This window comes from Balaenoptera borealis (genome assembly GCF_965194805.1).
Source record: "Balaenoptera borealis genome assembly, chromosome: 8".
In the NCBI taxonomy this organism is placed as follows: Eukaryota; Metazoa; Chordata; class Mammalia; order Artiodactyla; family Balaenopteridae; genus Balaenoptera; species Balaenoptera borealis.
This window is the reverse complement of record NC_138865.1, coordinates 73,959,115-73,977,553: the sequence shown is the minus strand read 5'-3', so window position 1 is coordinate 73,977,553 and position 18,439 is coordinate 73,959,115. Positions and strand designations below refer to the sequence as shown.

The 18,439-nt window shown below is 43.2% G+C and overlaps 1 protein-coding gene across 17 annotated transcripts in view; it reads left to right on the top strand.

Annotated features, from left to right (window-relative positions):
• TRPM3 (transient receptor potential cation channel subfamily M member 3) overlaps positions 1-18,439 on the top strand; it is a gene marked incomplete at its 3' end in the record, with an annotated part of 933,308 nt that overhangs the window by 855,762 nt on the left and 59,107 nt on the right. For 15 of the 17 annotated variants that reach the window (XM_082401351.1, XM_082401352.1, XM_082401350.1 and 12 more), the window contains 4 exons: positions 209-349; positions 6,949-7,077; positions 11,597-11,848; positions 18,254-18,428. In XM_082401351.1, the coding sequence (XP_082257477.1) occupies positions 209-349; positions 6,949-7,077; positions 11,597-11,848; positions 18,254-18,428 (697 nt within the window). Of the gene's footprint in view, positions 1-208; positions 350-6,948; positions 7,078-8,861; positions 9,231-11,596; positions 11,849-18,253; positions 18,429-18,439 lie in introns of those variants that run through there. The other 2 variants (XM_082401342.1, XM_082401343.1) reach the window with 2 other exon arrangements.

Below are 18,439 nucleotides of genomic sequence, written 5' to 3'. Positions count from 1 at the left end.
AGGCCTTCCATCCCAGGGAAAGGGTACATAGATTCTATGTATAATGCAAATGCACACTTAGGGAAGGCACAATCTCTAAATCTCTGGGGGCCCTGAACAAAGCTCTTAGGTTCTATGAACACACTTTCCCCATCTATAAAATGAGATACATGTTGAAACATGTTCTGCAGAAGCCTGCTGTGACGGTATCGGTTCTCTTCCACTGTAGGCAATGTTGGGACGAAACAACGGGGAGTCCTCCAGGAAGAAGGATGAAGAGGAGGTTCAGAGCAGACACCGGTTAATCCCCCTGGGCCGAAAAATCTATGAATTCTACAACGCACCCATTGTGAAGTTCTGGTTCTACACTGTAAGCGTCTTTCCTTTTCTCCTTTTCTTAAAGGAGACAAGGCCACAAAGAGCCAATGTCAGTTTCTCACACACCTGGGTGGTTTCTTCTACAAGTCATTATATAAAGACCATACAGGCAGGAATAATGGCTCTATGACCTTGCTTTTTCCTATAGCTTTGCAAGATTTGTGGAGTTTGTGAGGCAGCTTCCACAGCTTCTACATTTCTCCTCCTTGCAGAAAATAAAGGAAATGGTAAAAGGGAGAACTAGCAGAAATAGAGGTGAGATGAATATGAGTCTAGTCTAGAAGGGAAATAGAGGTCCTTCTACAAAACGCTTCCTGTTCTGGATGGACGAGCAATGGATCAGAGTTGCCCATTTTAGACACCAGTCCTGGGTTTGGGGGGACATTTGGTGGGTAAGGGCTGAGCAGAGCGTTAGAAGGAAAACCACGAAAGATGGGGATCAGAAGTGTGTAATTACTCCCAATCCGGTATGTCATCAAACAACCTTTCTTGCTCTGACACGGTTAAACAACATGCTAACCAAAGCAGCAAAAAACATGCAAAGCAACCTACAATCACAGCAAATACTGTCCAGTAAGCACACCCTGCAAATATTTTCTGCCCACAAGATAAAAGATTATCCCTGAAATAGCCTCCTCATATGGGAGAAATGGCCTGTCTGCCCCCGTTTTTCATGATATTTTAAGCTTAAGGTGAGCTTTGACCCAGGTCGTCTCTGCTGCTCTCCAGCCAACAGTGGAGCTGTGCCAGATGAAAGATAGTGCATCTGTATTTTTGGCCTTTTTCACAACCAGCTCCACACCAGTCACTTGAGTCAGCAACAGGAGAGTCTGAGTCTGAGGCCGAGATGACGCAAATGACCAGATGAGGTCCTTTTTGTGTGGTCCTGTATGCTAACACTCAACGCTGGCTGTCAGCCAGGCTTTCCCAACCTCAGCACTCTTGACATGTGGGGCGGAATGATTCTTTGTTGAGGAGGGCTGTCCATGCGCAGCAGCATCCCCGGCCTCTGTCCACTAGACACCAGTAGCGGCGTCCAGCCCCCAAGTAGGACAACCAAAATGTCTCCAGACATTGCCACATGTCTCCTTGTGGGGTAAAACTGCCACAAGCTGAAAACCACTACTTCAAAGTTTGTTCTTCAGAGAGGATGGGAAATTATTAAAATACAAATATGACTTTTTTAGTGAGGTAAAAATTTAAAAAGTTTAAATTTATTAACATTAAAAAAATCCTTCCCCCCCCAAAAAAAATAACTAAGGCATACAGAAATCATTTCTATTTATCTATTGCATGCAGATATACACTATTTTTACCTTGCAGAAAACAACAGAGTGGTGGCAAACATGGACTTTGGAGTCAGACAGCCTAAGTAGAAATCCTGTCTGGGCCTCTTTATTATTGTGTGACCTTAAGCAAGTTACTTTAGCACTACGTTCCCAGTTTTCTTAAGATGGGGATAGTAATAGTACCTACTTTATAAGGTTTGGTAAAGATTAAATGTGTTGAAATATATAAGCACTTAGAACAGGGCCTGGAACACGTAAGCACAATATAAATGTAACTGTTGTTATTCCTAGGCTGGTCCCATTGCAGAGCAACGGTCAGTGTTTTATTCATCCACCCAGTCAATAATGATAAACTATCATTTACTGAATACTTACCTTTCTCTTATATTAGACTGCTTTAATTGTCTAGGACGGAGCGAGGCAAACTAAAGCTCACAGGCCAGACCCAGCCCACTGCCCATTATTGTGGCCTGTGAGCTAAGAATGTTTTTTGCCTTTTTAAAGAGTTGAAATAAAATCTACTGAAGACTAATTTGTGACACATGAAAATTACATGAAATTCACATGTAATTCATGTGTCCATAAATAAAGTTTTACTGGAATACAGCCAAACTCATTCATTTACCTGCAGTCTGGGTGCTTTTGTGCTACAACTGTTGAGTTGATTACTTGCGATAGAGACCATCTGGCCCACAAAGCCTTAAAAATTATCTGGTCCTTTACAGAAAATGTTTACAGACTCCTGATCTAGAGCATGAAAGAAACCAGTAGTAGTATCAAGAATTATCTATCACCTTTACAAATAGAATACTAGCTTCTCTTATCCTTCCAAGGCATCTCTTTTTTTCTTTGTCTGAGTTCAGTATTAATTTTACTTCCTTGATTCCTCTAGTCCCCATTTACTTAGTTGAGGCAGTTTGTTAGCCAAGAATGTTTTTAAATCACAAATGCCTTGGCCAGTGGTTCTGAGCCTTGGCTACGCATTAGAATCACCTGGAGTGCTTAAAAAAAAAAAAACTTGAGTTCTATTTAATCTATATGTTTATCTACTTAAAAAGATGCCTGGGTTCTTTTCCCGGAGATTCTGTTGACATTGTTCTGGGGCACAGCCAGGACATCAGGATATTTCAAAGCTCCCAAGTGGTTGTAATGAGTAGCCAGGGATGAGAACCACTGCCCTAGACAAAGGGCTGAATTTTCAGCCTGGTATTTCCAAAACTTCCATGATGATAAGGGATTGTGTTAGAAATGCAAATTCCTGGCCCCATCACAGACCCACTAAATGAAATCTCCAGGGAGGAGCCCGAGCGGTTGTGTTTAACAAGCTTCCCAGGTGAGTCTTGTGGTCTGGGAAGCTTGGGGCATACTGCTTTTCTTGTACCATATACTGCAGGTTGTGAGGCTGTCCCTTTGAGAAGTGGGGCCCACGTGTCCAGCTCCCTTCTGCATGGCTGACTGGGTTACCCTCCACAGACCCATCAGACTGGATGCTCCAGTCATGTCTGATTGTGTTTCCACAATGATTTTCAGAAATCCATATGTATTGACAAAGCCTCCAAGAAGTAAATGGAGATGCGGAGTGTCAATCTTTGAAGTCCCCAGAGATGCTTAACAATAAAATGCAGCTTTAGATCAAAGGGCCCATTTGCTTTTGGTTGTGTTTTTTTCTGTAAGAGTAGTTCCCACCCTGATTTCCCAAAGTATCCCCTTCTACACTCCCAAGGTTCTGAAAGGTAGGACACACCTCACTTCCACCTAACCTCACTTCCATATCTTAGCAAGTTTCCAGAGGAGCAGGTTGAGTCCTCTTCTGTTCCAAGAAGAAAGGAGGCAGGGATCCAACTGGCTCCCAGACCAGTTTGTGGTGAGAGCCTGTTTCAAGTGCCCAGCTGGAGGGGATGCCAATTCAAGGTGCAAAGTGGTGCCGGGTCAGAGGGCACCGGGTGTGCTCCGGGCTTCTCCAGCAGGAACAGACTCCTTCCTCTGCTGACACGATGGGCCCCTCCACGCTCTAGTGGCAGTAGGAAAAGGCCTGGGAAGAAGCGAGGAATGGCCAGGGCCCACCAGGGATCCCCACGCAGCTTCAGCAGGCTTTGGTGCTTGCATTTCATACTTTAGGAGTCACGCACCTTGGTTAATGGTAAATTTATAAAAATATATAAGCAAATAAAATACAAATTCTTATAGGATTCCCACTAACTTAAGAATCACAAGGTTCTGTTTCTTTTCAAAGCTATGGCATTCCACACACAGCTTGTTAAAGCTTACAGAATATATATGTGTGTATATATGTGAATATATATTCACACACACACACATTAAAGCATGTCACGTTAGGGTTATCTGCAGCAAGGCCCCGTGAATGTTAGCGAGTTCTAAGATAGGTTTCTTCCAAGGAAGCATCCAGTCCTCTGTTGTACCCCTGAAACATGTTTAAAGCCCTATTTTGGAAGTCTGTATTTTGAGAGTTGTCCCAAAATATTATATTGTAGCTTGTTTATGGAAAGAAAAGCATTGTAGAGTAACTGATTTTAAAAATAGGCAGGAGCTAAAAAGGATGGTCGTGGAGGAAGCGTAAGCCATGAGGTCAATTTAAAAAAGAAAAAAAAAGAAGAGAGGTATGAGTAGTTAAGGGGGGTAAAAAGGAAGGAAGGACTGAGATAAGAGGAGGCGAGAGGCGTAGAAGTTTCTTGAAGAAGGAGGTGTATAATAATATCAGTCACCATTCATTGGGCCTCTATACTGTATCAGGAGGTAGATGCATATTCCCCTCCCCCATCCTTCTGAAAGCTCTACAGGGTCGATAGCAAACATCTCCATTTCACAGAAGGGAGGCCCAGGCAGGCGAAGTGATTTTACACAAAAAGATACAGCTGGGATGTACTTGAGCCAGGATTTAAATCCAAGTTTCACTGACTTTGCGTCTGTATTCCTTCCACCAAACACTAGTCCTTCTGCCAAACAAGTACATTAGACCTGTGTTCAGAGGAGAGAGGCAGATTGAAGGAGTTATTTAAGTACTAAAAGGAAGAGGTTCTGGAAGAATTGTGTGTGTGTCACTGGGCCTACCTGTGACAAGAGAAGATAATGCTTTGGAATGTTTTGTAATGAACTGAGTAAAATGACAAAACCTGGGCAGTTAACAAGGCCCACCAGAAGCAGTGGAATTTGGTCCAACAAGGAGAAGGAAGCAACTAGAAAGAGAGAAGGATTTCAGGTCAGAAGGAGGCTAAGAGCATATTTCACCGTTTATCCACTGAAGTCCTTTCCTTGTGTTTTGTAAAATACAGAACTCACAGGGACTAGAGAGTGGATGCCAGTGTATAATGGTAAACAGGAATCATATGAAACAAATTACACTCTAAACACCATCCTACACGATTTCACGTTGAGTAGACTCTTTTCAGGTGAGGTTTTTCACAACGTGCTAATGATCCCGAAGGGGGTGGGGTAGGAACTGAGGCATGGTTATAAATGGTGGTCCTTGGGCGGGGCGTATACCAAAGCGAATCTCGCAGGAGGAGGAGGCCTGCTGATCCTCCAGCATCTATGCAGCTGCCCTCTCACTTTCATACGTGATCTCATTCAACTCTGACATATGCCCACCCTTCAAGAGATGAGACGTTATATCACCGTGTCTGTAAATCCGTCAATGTAATAGGGTCTCAGAAAGTACCTTTGACTCATATTAAGGGCCTATGTATTCATTTATTTTTTAAATGAGAAGGAAGGGGGAAAAAAGGAAAAGGGGGGAGGATAAAAAAGAGGGTGAGAAAAAAGAAAAGGGGGATAAAAAAGGAAAGGGAGGAAAAGGGGGAAGAAAAAGGAAGAAAAAAGGAAAGGGGGAGGAAAAAAGGAAAAGGGGAGGGTAAAAAGAAAAGGGGAGAGGATAAAAAGTAAAAAGGAAAAGGGAATAAAACAGGAAGAAAGGAGAGTAGAAAAGAAAAAGGGGGATGAAAAAAACAGGGAGAGAAAAAGAAAAGAAGGGGAAAAAGGAAAAAAAGGGGAAGAAAAAAGAAAAAGGGAAGGAAAGAAGGAAAGAGGTCCGTTAGTAGAGAAAGCAGCATTTCTCTAGCTCTGCAGGGCTGCCCGTTCCCCTGTCTCCCAGCCAGGCTGCATCTTTCTCCACCTTCTAAGCTGCCCTCCAGGGCTCCGGAATCATGCGGTATCTCCAAAATTCTCAAGGTCTCAATCCTTTTGCCCACACCGTATCCTATTCTTTTCTACCTAAGCTCCAAAGAGTGCAGATTTCAATAAATTCACTCGTAGTTCCTATTCACAGCCCCTGAGGCCCCTAAAGGCAGCAGGTACCTTACTCGACCTGAAGCCTTGCCTAGAAAAGGCTTAACTTCTATGCCATTGCCCCTAGGATGAGTTTTCTTCTCCAGAGGCTCCTCAGCCCCTTACGTAAGAACCTCACTAGCCCTCCTATACTTCATTCATCTAGACATACCTGAGTCGTCCAGTGACATTCACCAAACCTGAAGCCTGAGGAGTCTTCCTGGGACACCCAGCAACTCAGCTAGTTCCATCAGGGCTCAACCTCCAGTGCTAGTGCCTCGTGAGGATTAAACGTTACTCCAAGCCACAGCAGGCCTCACAGACTCATTCTTTCCTATAAATTGCTTGTCTTCTCTTGCTTTGTTCAAAGAAGCAGAAACCAGGAAGGAATATCCCAGCTTGGACAGGGCAGGAAAGCAGTGCCTGGGATAAGAGGTAAAACCTTCCCAGGGCACCGCCAAACCAAGCACATTAAGATAGGAGAAAAAAAGAAGACATTAACATGGAAGAGAATTAAAGTGGGGCTCCAAGAAATTCCGGGCTATTATTTATGTCGGTTTGACCAATTGACACGTATAGCATGTGTCTGCCTTTCCTTCTTACAGACATTTAATCTACCTGGTATTCGTTAGGCAAAAATTCACTGTGCTGTCCTAGTTCAAGGACGCAAGACTCATGCATGAGCAAGAGCAGCCCCTGAGAGAAGAGGTTCCATGTTTAGCCAAGAAAATACGAGAAACGGGGAATTGCAAAACAAAATGGTGCATCATGACACATAGGTACAAGCAAAGTACTGGGACGCAGAGACACGCAAGGATCAAAAGGAAGATTGTATATCAAATTATTTCAAAATTACAGTCTTTTAAAATTCTTTTGATCGTTTAGAGCCTAGAAGTTCATTTCGTCGTGAATTCCTAGTCCTGCTTGCTGACCTTGTTGTGTCCTAACTCACAGTGGCCTGGCCCAAGGGCAGGGCTCCAAGGTCTTCGCAGCCAGAGCACTGTATTGTGTTTCCTTACAGCTGGCGTACATCGGATACTTGATGCTCTTCAACTATATCGTGTTAGTGAAGATGGAGCGCTGGCCTTCCACCCAGGAATGGATCGTCATTTCCTATATTTTCACCCTGGGAATAGAAAAGATGAGAGAGGTAACTGCTTTCATAAAAGAGAACAGAGGAGAAAGACAGTGGCTAGTTACATCTGTGGATAGAGGGGATCATGGAACACTCGGGATCCAAGTTAAGCCAGAAACTATTTCTCTTAACACTGCCACAGAAATAAAGGACTTGGCTTCCACGGCTGCTGACAGACCTGGGAGGCTTCAGTGTGTGTTTATAGGGTTGTCAGTCCATGCGTGCTTGGGATCTAGTCTATTTTCTGCTAGAGTTATCTCTTACCCCCAAGAAACCCTCCAGTTGTCTTCAACAGTGTTTACACCTGTCTTTCCTCGTCCTGATAAACATGACTTTAAAATTTTTTCTACTTTAAAAAAGTTTTTTTTAATCTTTAAATTTTCCACTTTTAACTCCCATTGCAACCCATTACTCTGTGTCTCTTTGGACACAGTCCACCAATACCTGTGATTCTGCAAATGCGTTTCAGCAGCTCTAGGAGGAACTATGCTTTCATTCGTTAATTTATTCCCTGGTTTATTCCTTCTCAACATTTATTATGTCCCTGCTGGGCGCCAGCCTCTCTCCCAGCCCTAAGTGAATTGAACATATTTCTTGTCCTTCAGGTTGAGGATGTGGGTCCCTCTCTTCTCCCCCCAACGCCATCGCATAAAAGGGGCCATCAAAATGCCACCCTCCTGTGACGTGAAGTCAAAGCTAGCCTCGGGTCATCAGATTCAGAGCCATTAGAATAAATGTAGTCAAGCAATAATCCACCAGAGGGCTCTGCAACCCTGCCCAACAAGCTCCCAAAGCCCATTCCCAAGCCCACAGGGGAGGCAGGCTTGTAAGGTACGGTGATTCCTCTGCATTTCCCCCCGGAACTACAATCAGCTGGAGAGGTTTTTCTGGAAGAATTACTCCCTGTCAAGTCCACTGCATTCTCGAGAGCTCCGGAACAACCCTACTTGCTGTACTACAGTGAGGAGGAAAGTATATTGAGCTCCATAGAAAAAAGGATTCCTACAGACCCACAAATTCACCCTTGCCTTCATTACTAAGGTTAAAAGGGCCTTACTATCTTAGGGCTTAGCTCTAGAATGTTCTCCAGAGAAAAAGTGGGATCATTTTTAAAAAAAAACAAACGTATAAATATTTAGAGCCCTTCCTTGGGTTTTTTAACTGCTTTGGGGATATTTAAATTCTAACCAGCATGCCCCTATCCTGAGAGTCCCATTTTATAAGGGACTGGGTTTTGTTTTTTTTTTTTTTTTTAAGTGGCTGCCTTTGCCTCATTCCAGCTAGTTGTCTCCCCTTAGGCTTTCCCATTCATAATGCCTTCCACTTCCTGACCACTGTTGTGCATTTCCCGTTTGTAAACTGAAAACAGTAATAAATTCGCCTTGGTCTTTGTGTAGCTCTCTGAGAACTGAGGCCGCGACTGCTGCGGGACCTGTTGCTGTGCAGCGCCAGCTCCCTGGCTTTGTGATTTAAAGCCCAGATGCCTATTCCTTCCCCAGGACAAGCAGAAAAGGGAGAGACTTGAGCAGGGAGACTGGAATCTCTCCAGGGACTAGACTGGAAGAAGACAGGGAGCAGTCTGTACTCCACGGACTGTTCTGGAAGAGGCTGCCAAGCCGGCGGGCTGCCAGGAATCTCCAGGCTGGCTATCCATTTCTCCTGAGGCGGCATATAACAGCGGGGAGAGCAGGCTTTGGAGCCTGGGGTCAGCGGGGGGTCAACCAAGAGTCCTTGTTTCCGAGGAAGCAGTGGGCGGGAGGCACTGACCACCTAAGTGTCTGACCTTCTCTTCGGCCCAATGAGGTTGCCCCCTGGCCCCTCACCCCACGTCCCTGAACCCATTAAGGACATGCTCAGGCGCCGAGCGTCCCGCCTGGTGCCTCCTCACAGCACGCGGGCCCTCCAGACCTCAGACGCAGGAGCCTGAGAACAGGGGAAAGGCTGTAGGCTTCCGCGCCCCCGGGGACATAGGCGGGCTCTGTGGTTTCTCCCTGGGCCCGCCCCTTCCCGGCACACTTGCTTCTAAGCGCGGTCGGCCAAACAAGCCCGGTCATGCCGTAAGAGCCCGTAACAGCTCCCGGGTGCGGTTAGACAGCTTCTCACGTGGGGCCTCCTCCCCGCGACTCGTGAGGTAGGTGGCGCGCTGTGACGACATCTCCACTGCACAGGTATGGGAACCAAGACCCAGGGATTGAGCAATTTTTCTGCATCCCACAGCTAGAGAGGAGAGCTGGGTCTTAAACCCGACTGACCCGGCCCGAGGCCCACGGCTCTTTCCACTTCCCGCGAGGTTGCAAACTGAGACGCGCCCCGGATCCCTGGGATCCTAAGAGAGGCCTCACCCCGGCCACTCTGCTTTTATCTCTTTTTATGTTGAGATTTCAGAAAAATACTTTAACTATTTAAAATATATATACATATATACTAAAAACCTTAGGCGAGTGTGGGCAAAGGGTTAGAGAAACTCTAAGGCATTCCCCACCCCACCCCAGCACGTACGCTTGTGCGCAGACAGGTTTTTTCCCCTAGTTAAGGTGGAGCCTGGGTGGGAAGCCATCAGGACAATAGCTGCTGCAGGAATTCCTCATGGGTAGGACAGTGGCTCCCAACCGGTGGTCACCAGCATGACCTGGGAGCTTTTAGAAATGTAAATCCTCAAGCCCCACACAGGCATACTGAAGCAGCAACTCCAGGACTGGGGCCCAGGCAACCGTGTTTTCACCAGCCCTCCAGGTGATTCCGATGCATGCTAAGGGCTAGGGTTTAGGAATGAGGCACTAGAGGATGAAGAATGAGGCTACCACGTGGCTCCTGGTATCTTGCTCAGCCTTCCAAGCCCCAGTCCTGACTCACTAATAAAACCTCCCTTCCTTAATATTTCAGGCCAAGGCAAGCTATTAAAGGCACCGTGAGGATTCAAATAAATAGCTGTAGATTAGACCTGGCCCCCGTCTTTGCACTCCTCTCCTTTGAGAGGTCCTGAGTCGGGAAAGGGGTGGGTCATGGCTTGAAGAGGTGGAAATCTCAGAGGCAAACACGAGTGATTCGTGAAGGTAGCCCTGCTGTATAGCCTCACCAGGTTCCTCACATCCTGTGCTGCAGAATGGGTGTCAACTCCTACTGTCCAACTCTTCATTTATAGAGTGTGGAGCAGCAAAAAACCCCTCTAGATTTAAGATAATTCAGAGTACCACCCAGCAGTTAAGATATACAAGGGAGTGGAGAATTGCTATGAGGTGTCTCTGCAACAATCAGTCAACACATGAGTGTCTATTATGTAGCAGGGCCTGGGAAACAAAGGGTCTGTCCTCAAAGTTTACAGTTATAGATGAGAGGAGAGATGGATGGATGTTGAGAGGGATGCATAGATAGATGATAGCTAGCTAGCTAGACTGGCATGTGTACATGTACGCACACATATACATGCATGCAGAAGATTTCCATATAGTGATAAAAATCTTCAAAAAATAGAGTAGGATAATGTATTAGTGGCTTGGGCATGTGGAGACCACTGCAGGGAGGTGGTCAAGGAAGTTCTTCCTAAGAAGGGGAAATTTGAGTGGAGACCTTGAGTATAAGGAGAACCCAGACATGTAAAAATCTGGGAGAAGAAAATGCCCAACAAAAGGAACAAGTGCAAATGTCCTGAGTATAGAATGGATGTGTTATGCTTAAGAGCAAACCACTACGGCCTCAGGGTAGTGAATGGGGATAATATGGTGGGACATGAAATGAGGCCACCGTAAGGAGTTTGGATCTTTCTGTATTCATAATGGAAGCCATCAGAAGGCTTAAGTTTTCAGTTATCACAATTTACTTTAGTTTTGCTGTTGTTCATATGTCTCTCAAGTCTCTCTCTTTTTTAAATTGAGGTATAATTCACCAGTAAGAAAATGAACAACTCATAAGGGTAGAGCTTGATGAGTTTTTACCTACCCATACAACTGTGTAATCACCACCCAGCTCACAGCTTAGGCTTTTAAAGGTCTTTCTGTGTGCTGCTCAGAGAATACACTGAGGCTGGTCGGGCAACAGTGGTGGCAGGGATACCAGTTAGAAGGCTGTTGCAATCATCTGGGCAATGTAATGGGGCTTAGGATAGAGTGGCGACACTGAAGGTGGTGAGAAGTGGTTGGACTAGGTCGTATTTGGAAATATAGGTAAGAGGACATGTTGATGCAGAGGATATGGGTATGAAAGAGGAATGAAGGAGTCCTCCTAAGTTAGTGGCCTGAGTAACTCAATATGGTGATACCGTTTACTCAGATGAAGGAGGATTTTGGAGATTTGCAGGGTATTAGGAATCAATAATTTTATAGCAAAACCCTAATGCGTGTCTTAGAATTGTAAGGCGTCCCAAAGGATCAAACTTATTGCTTATATACAACTGAGCTAAGCTTAGGCTACCCAGATGAGTAGATACAGGTAGACAAAACAAGCTACTGTTGTCAGCTAACAGACCAAGCACTTTCCAACTGGGCTGAAAATATAGACAGAAATCAAACCTAACCCCACTCTCTTTCCTGACTTTCAGATTTTGATGTCAGAGCCAGGGAAATTGCTACAAAAAGTAAAGGTGTGGCTGCAAGAGTACTGGAATGTCACAGACCTCATAGCCATCCTTCTGTTCTCTGTTGGAATGATCCTTCGTCTCCAAGACCAGCCCTTCAGGAGTGACGGGAGGGTCATCTATTGTGTGAACATCATCTATTGGTACATTCGTCTATTAGACATCTTCGGCGTGAACAAGTATTTGGGCCCATATGTAATGATGATTGGAAAAATGGTAAGCAGGGTCCTCTGATTCCATGTTATAAGTTCTCAGGGAAGGAGTGGTTATCATAGGAAGAGGGAAATCATTCATTTGGGTCTGCTATCAATGTCTGAGATGGCCCTGGGGGTGTTTTATTTTTTAATTCCTTTTGAGTGTTCAGAAGTTTGACTATAACTATATATTATTAATACATAACTGGAGGATTAACTATCACTCACTCACTTACTGACAAATATTTATAAACATCATCTATTTTGTGCCAGGCACCTGGGTAGGAGTTGGGTATGTAAGGGCTCTCATTTAATGAGGTAGATGATGAGAGAAAGAGAGAAGTGATTACCATACAGTGTGAGAATGCTGCAACAGAGTTGTGTATAAAATACCTCAGGAGCATAGAAAAGAGACGGTTGGTCAGGGAAGCCTTCACACAGAAGTTACATTTTATATCGGAGAAGGTATGGATCTCCACTGTAAATTTTTAACAGATTCCTTTTTTCTTAATGAAGTTCTAGAAAAACATGTTTCCCTACGCAGAGGGGGAAAAAAACATAGTTTATTTGAGTTGAGTTAGGTTGAGTTTGAGCTGAACATTAAGTTCTGTCAATATATTATGTGTTTTGTTACATTACTGGAGAATGATATCTGTTGAAAACTGGGTTCCAGAATGATGCTCCTACTTATCTTATTCTTTTTAAAAAAGAATCCCAAGTGCCAAGTTAATATGCTTCCCCACATATGGCTGTGGACTTGTTCTGGTATTCCTGGACCATACACTAGTTTCCAGACTTTCTCCATAAAGACTGAGCCCTCACAGGACAGCATCGGTGTAACCCTGGGAATGCACAAGTAAATCAGCCCCCTCTCCAAACTTACTAGAGGAAGAATCAGAGTCTGATGCTCAGAAACTGGGTGCTTTTTATCAGTTACCCCACTTTTCTAAGTGTGTCCCCTTACTTAACCTTTACAGGGCATATATGGAAAAGCCAAGTACATCCATTTTACTGTGGCAAACAGCTCTTACTGAAAAATCTCATTCCTAATGTCCTCCACTCTACTCCCATTGTATCAGCTCTTGAAACAGTTGAACAATTGATCAACAGATATCTTTCATCATTCTCACTCAAGTTTTACTATTTACATCATTACTGCTTACCTTTCAGTCAGCAGATCAATATTTATTATTATTATTATTTTGTGTGTGTGTATGTATGTAACTCTACTAAAATGAGTCTTAAATAACAAAAACTTTTCCTACAAAAGCACTGGCAAACTCATACAAAGAGAGGGAGACTGAATCTAAAAGGAAAGGATTATAAAACCTTGAGCAATTTATTTAACCTCTTTGAGATGCAGTTCACTCATTTCCAAGTAGTAATAATAAATGCATATCTCGTCAGGTTGTGGTGATAATTAGAAATAACACAGGTTAAGTGGTCAACAATGTCTGGCTTACAGTAGGTAGTTGATAAATTATATCTGTTATCATTGTTAAAGTACAATGGAAAAAGGAAAAATTGGTGAGCATACTTATTTGCTCTATTCCTAATCCTTTTGTACAAAAGCTTGGTGTTTATAAAACCAGCATTGTTTAGGGAATATATCACAAAGCCCACTCTAGGGTGGAAAAACTTGAATTCAGTAAGCTTGAGTTACTTACCCAAAGCTGAATCCCAGTTCATTTGGGGGGTTTTTGAGTAGGAAACAAATGCGTATCTTACTGTACAACACTACCTCTTACATCATCTTTGTACTTTAGTGATGAATTTGAGATGGTGGTGAAAATTTCCACATCTAAAAGCAGAGTCTCCACTTAGTCTATGGAAGAGGTTTAGGAGAGAGGATCTGTTGGCTTTCCACACAATTTATGTATAAAAATGTGTAGATGTATGAATTTTCTGGACAGAGGGGACAGACCATCTATGAGATTCTCAAATGTGAAATTCTCAAATATATTCTCAAATAGACCCAGTGAAAGTGAAGAACTATAACAGCTGCAAAATTAAGCCAAGTTTTCTCATTCTTGACACTATTGCTATTTTGGACTAGATAATTCTTCGTTGGGGGCGGGGGACTGTCCTGTGCATCATAGGATGTTTAGCAGCATCCCTGACCTCTACCCACTGGGTGCCAGTAACGTGTGTGCGTGAGCGCATGTGTGCACGCATGCATGTGCACACACACGCACACACACGCACACACACACACACACTCACAACAACAAAAACATCCAGATATTGCTATATGTCCCCTGTGGAGCAAATTGCCCTCTGTAGAGAACCAGTACATTAGGTGAATACATTATTTGATTGGTTGTTTTTCGTAATTGATCATTACCTTATCTTATTTCAATAAATAAAATTGGGAAAGACCCAAGCAAGCCAGATATATTAGTTTTAAGAGGTTGAGTCACATTTAAATACTTGAAATAACTAAAGTCACACTAATGCAGTAAGATTATTTTCTTTTTTTTTTTTTTAATTTATTTATTTATTTATTTATTTTTGGCTGTTTTGGGTCTTCGTTTCTGTGCGAGGTCTTTCTCTAGTTGTGGCAAGCGGGGGCCACTCTTCATCGCGGTGCGCGGGCCTCTCACTGTCGCGGCCTCTGTTGTTGCGGAGCACAGGCTCCAGACGCGCAGGCTCAGTAACTGTGGCTCACGGGCCCAGTTGCTCCGCGGCATGTGGGATCTTCCCAGACCAGGGCTCGAACCCGTGTGCCCTGCATTAGCAGACAGATTCTCAACCACTGCGCCACCAGGGAAGCGCAGTAAGATTATTTTCGAATTCATATCTATCTTTTTAATAATGGCATAATTATCCCCAGTTTTGATGAGAATGAAACCTTACCATGGAGTGAGCGAGAGAGATTGTACTGCAGTTTTTCTACATTCTAACTTATTCTTGACTGATTAGTGAAGTCATTCATAAGTAGAAAATGAGTATATTTGGGGGCTTTGTTCGCTTTCATGGGGCTTTTAAGATCGTTAGTAATAGAGTCACTGATCCAGAAGGTAGGTAAACTATGCCTATAGAAATTATCAGTGAGCTGGATGGACTGCCAGGATGGAAGCTTAACAAAATATGCCCAGATGTGATTATACCGAAAGCCCCCAATATTAGAGAGCCCCTGTTTAGTACTAAACAGCCAAGTAACTCACTATGCCCTGTGGTCTAGGGACTGCAGGCTGCTAAAGTACCTGGACTCAATACTGATCAAGTATGATTCCAATTAATCTTCAGATCCAGGATCACTTAATGGAATTCCAACCCCTTTTCTTCATATTCCACTTCTCAATGGGTCTCTAAACCTAGCACTAAGCTCACTTATATAATGTGGAATAAAAACAACAATAATAGGTTTCATTTACTATGTGCCAAATACCATGTCAGACATGTCAATCATCATTACAACCCCATGAAATAGGTTTTAGTATCTTCATTTCATAATTGAACAAACTGAAACTAGACAAGGAACAAAGGAAGGATTCAAACTCCTGTCTATCTGACTCCACAGCCTGACCTCCTTTCAATTCTAATAATAAACTTTTACTGAGAACTACCCACATTGTTTCACACATTATCTCATTTAATCCTTACAAAAATAATATACATTATTATTATTATCCCCACTTTACAAATAAAAGAAACAAGACCAAACAACGTGCCCAAGATTACCTAGTTGTTTTTACTACCAGAGTCAAGGTGAAAACTCAGGTAGTCTGACACCTGAGGACACATACTTAACCGCTACAGTATGTACTCTCCTCTATAGAAACCAACCAAAGGGTATTTGAAAGAATGAGACACAATCAGCTCTCTTCATATTAAACCAATTGGACAACTTAGCTTTAAAAACAGAGGCAGTCAGGGCTTCCCTGATGGCACAGTGGTTGAGGATCCACCTGCCAGTGCAGGGGACACGGGTTCGATCCCTGGTCCGGGAAGATCCCACATGCTGCGGAGCAACTAAGCCCGTGAGCCACAACTACTGAGCCTGTGCCGCAACTACTGAAGCCCGCCCGCCTAGAGCCCGTGCTCCACAACAAGAGAAGCCACCGCAATAAGAAGCCCACGCACTGCAATGAAGAGTAGCCCCCGCTCACCGCAACTAGAAAAAGCCCGCACGCAGCAACGAAGACCCAACACAGCCAAAAATAAATAAATTAATTAATTAAAAAATAAAATAAAAATAAAGGTAGCCAGACCCAGTTCTCACTAATAATGTCCTGTTTCTGCAGTTCACTCCAACAGATATCAGTATTTGTATGGAAGCTAAGACTCCTTTGAAATATATGAAGTTGAGTGTTTGGGAACAATGTTTCTTTGATTGTTTTGACCCTTTGAATAGATATTACAATCAAGCTGAATGAAAACAGTCCTGAGAAATTAGATTAGAACAGTTGCTGTATTTACTGGCTGAGTTTTCTTGGGTCAGACTAGTTCCTAAGTCTCATAAGTACACACCTTCCTCTCCCCACCCACCTTTTCATCAGTCTAAATAAACATAACATGAAGGACCCATTTGTGTTTTCTCACTAACAGAACTTTTTGTAAATAAATGATGAAAGAATTTTATAAGAGAGAGAGAGGATGAGAAATAGACCCACATTCCCTATAAAACTGTTTCAGCACAGCTGGCTTGCTCACTTCTAAGAGAGTTCTGAGGCCACTAAGTTGTGAAAAGAATAATTAACCAGCATATATTTTTAAGGACAGTGAACAAATATGAATGAACGTCAAATTTTGAGAGATTCTTATTTAGATTCAAAGTCAGACAATACTTGAGAGATTTTTAAGTTGCCTTGAAAGTTGATTAATTTGCCTAAAATGTATTGAGCCCCCAGTGTCCTAAGGCATACAGGAAGGCTGTAATGTTTTAATTCCAATAACTGGCACCATGAAATGTAGTCTTGCAAAATAAAGTTTTAAAACTAATTTAAAGCCTTCATTACCATTTATAAAATTATCATCAGTTTTTCTTTGTGGATGGGCATTCCTTCAGGAAATTTGGTATCCAAGAAAAGATAGCCTTTTGTATTAGGTGGTTTTATGTAAGGGATAGAAACCAATCTCCAACTAGCTTAAGCCCAGGAGGGGTAAATTGATTTACAGCAGGGCATGATGGAACTGGGCTTAAAAGCTACTGCAGCCAGGCCCCCAACTACCATCACAGCGCACTCTTTCTCTCTGGAATAGCTGCTTCATTCACTCTGGTCAGTTTCACTAGTGGGAGACTCAGCCTCAGACACTCTGAATTCACATCATTACAGAGAGAGTAAGGGAGCTTCTCTCTCCTGCTTCAGTTAAAAAAAAAAAAAAAAAAAAAAATCCAAAGAAGGGATTCTGGTTGGCTTGTCTGTGACGCATGCCTACCTCTTGTCACTTGCCAGAGGGCAAGGTACCATGATTAACCCAGCCTGGAAAAGACACCTACCTTTAGGGCCAAAATGGGTGGGAACTGTTTCTGAAAGAAGGAGGCAGTGGGTTCTGTCTGGCCAGGCAAAATAATAGTTAGTACATCCTCATCTACTTTCGGTGATAAAAGGAAAGTAATTTGGCATGTGAGAAACAGATCCCAGATAACATGTATCATGAAAACAAGCAAAAAAGAAAGGAATAAAGAGGGATAAGAGATAACACTGTACTTGAATGGAGTCGAGAATTTTATAAACATGTCGAGATGAAAATCCAACATTTCAACAGCAAACACTGGAATGGGCCATTAGGCTACCTGATTCTAATGCCTACGAAAACACGCCCCGTAACTGATAGGACGCACTGCAGAGGAAAGCACAGAAGAAGTGGTTCTCTGAGACTGGTTTGTGGTAGAATACCATTCAGTGAGGTCGGGGCCACAAGGATAAGACGGTATAAGGTGGATATTTGGGTTGTCCTAGCCTTGTTAACAAATGATTTTCTTGAGCTTTTCAGCTCTCCATAAGCCTTTCAGAATTTAGGGAATTTACAGCATTGCAATAGTTGTTGAAATAGTTCAACTATCTCAATTCCAATTTTGCTAAGAAGAAAGAGACCCAGCAAGGACATTTGCCTTTCCCAGGAGCAGAAAAAAAGTTAGTACTGCATTAATATAAAGACTCAAGCCTCTGTGTTATATGACTCTCATGCCTAGTCTTGACTAGGTCCCACAGAAAATAATGAAAGATGAAGGGGTTCCATTGTGCATGTGCTGTCTTTTTTTTTTTTTAATGATTTTTGAGTTACTGACAAGCTTGTATGGACATTGGCTTCAATAGACCAGGTGTTCTCTTACCTGAACACAGCTCCCTATGTCAACATCCCTTATCAGCAGTCTCAAAAGTGCACCTCCTTCAAAGGTTTCCATCAATGTCAGCACCACAGGAATACTCAGTCATTCTGGTTTTCTTTTGTTTCTCCCTCTGCTTCCCCACCCTTCCAGATGATAGACATGATGTACTTTGTCATCATTATGCTGGTGGTACTGATGAGTTTTGGGGTCGCCAGGCAAGCCATTCTGTTTCCCAACGAGGAGCCATCATGGAAATTGGCCAAGAACATCTTCTACATGCCCTATTGGATGATTTATGGGGAAGTGTTTGCAGACCAGATAGACCGTAAGCAAGTT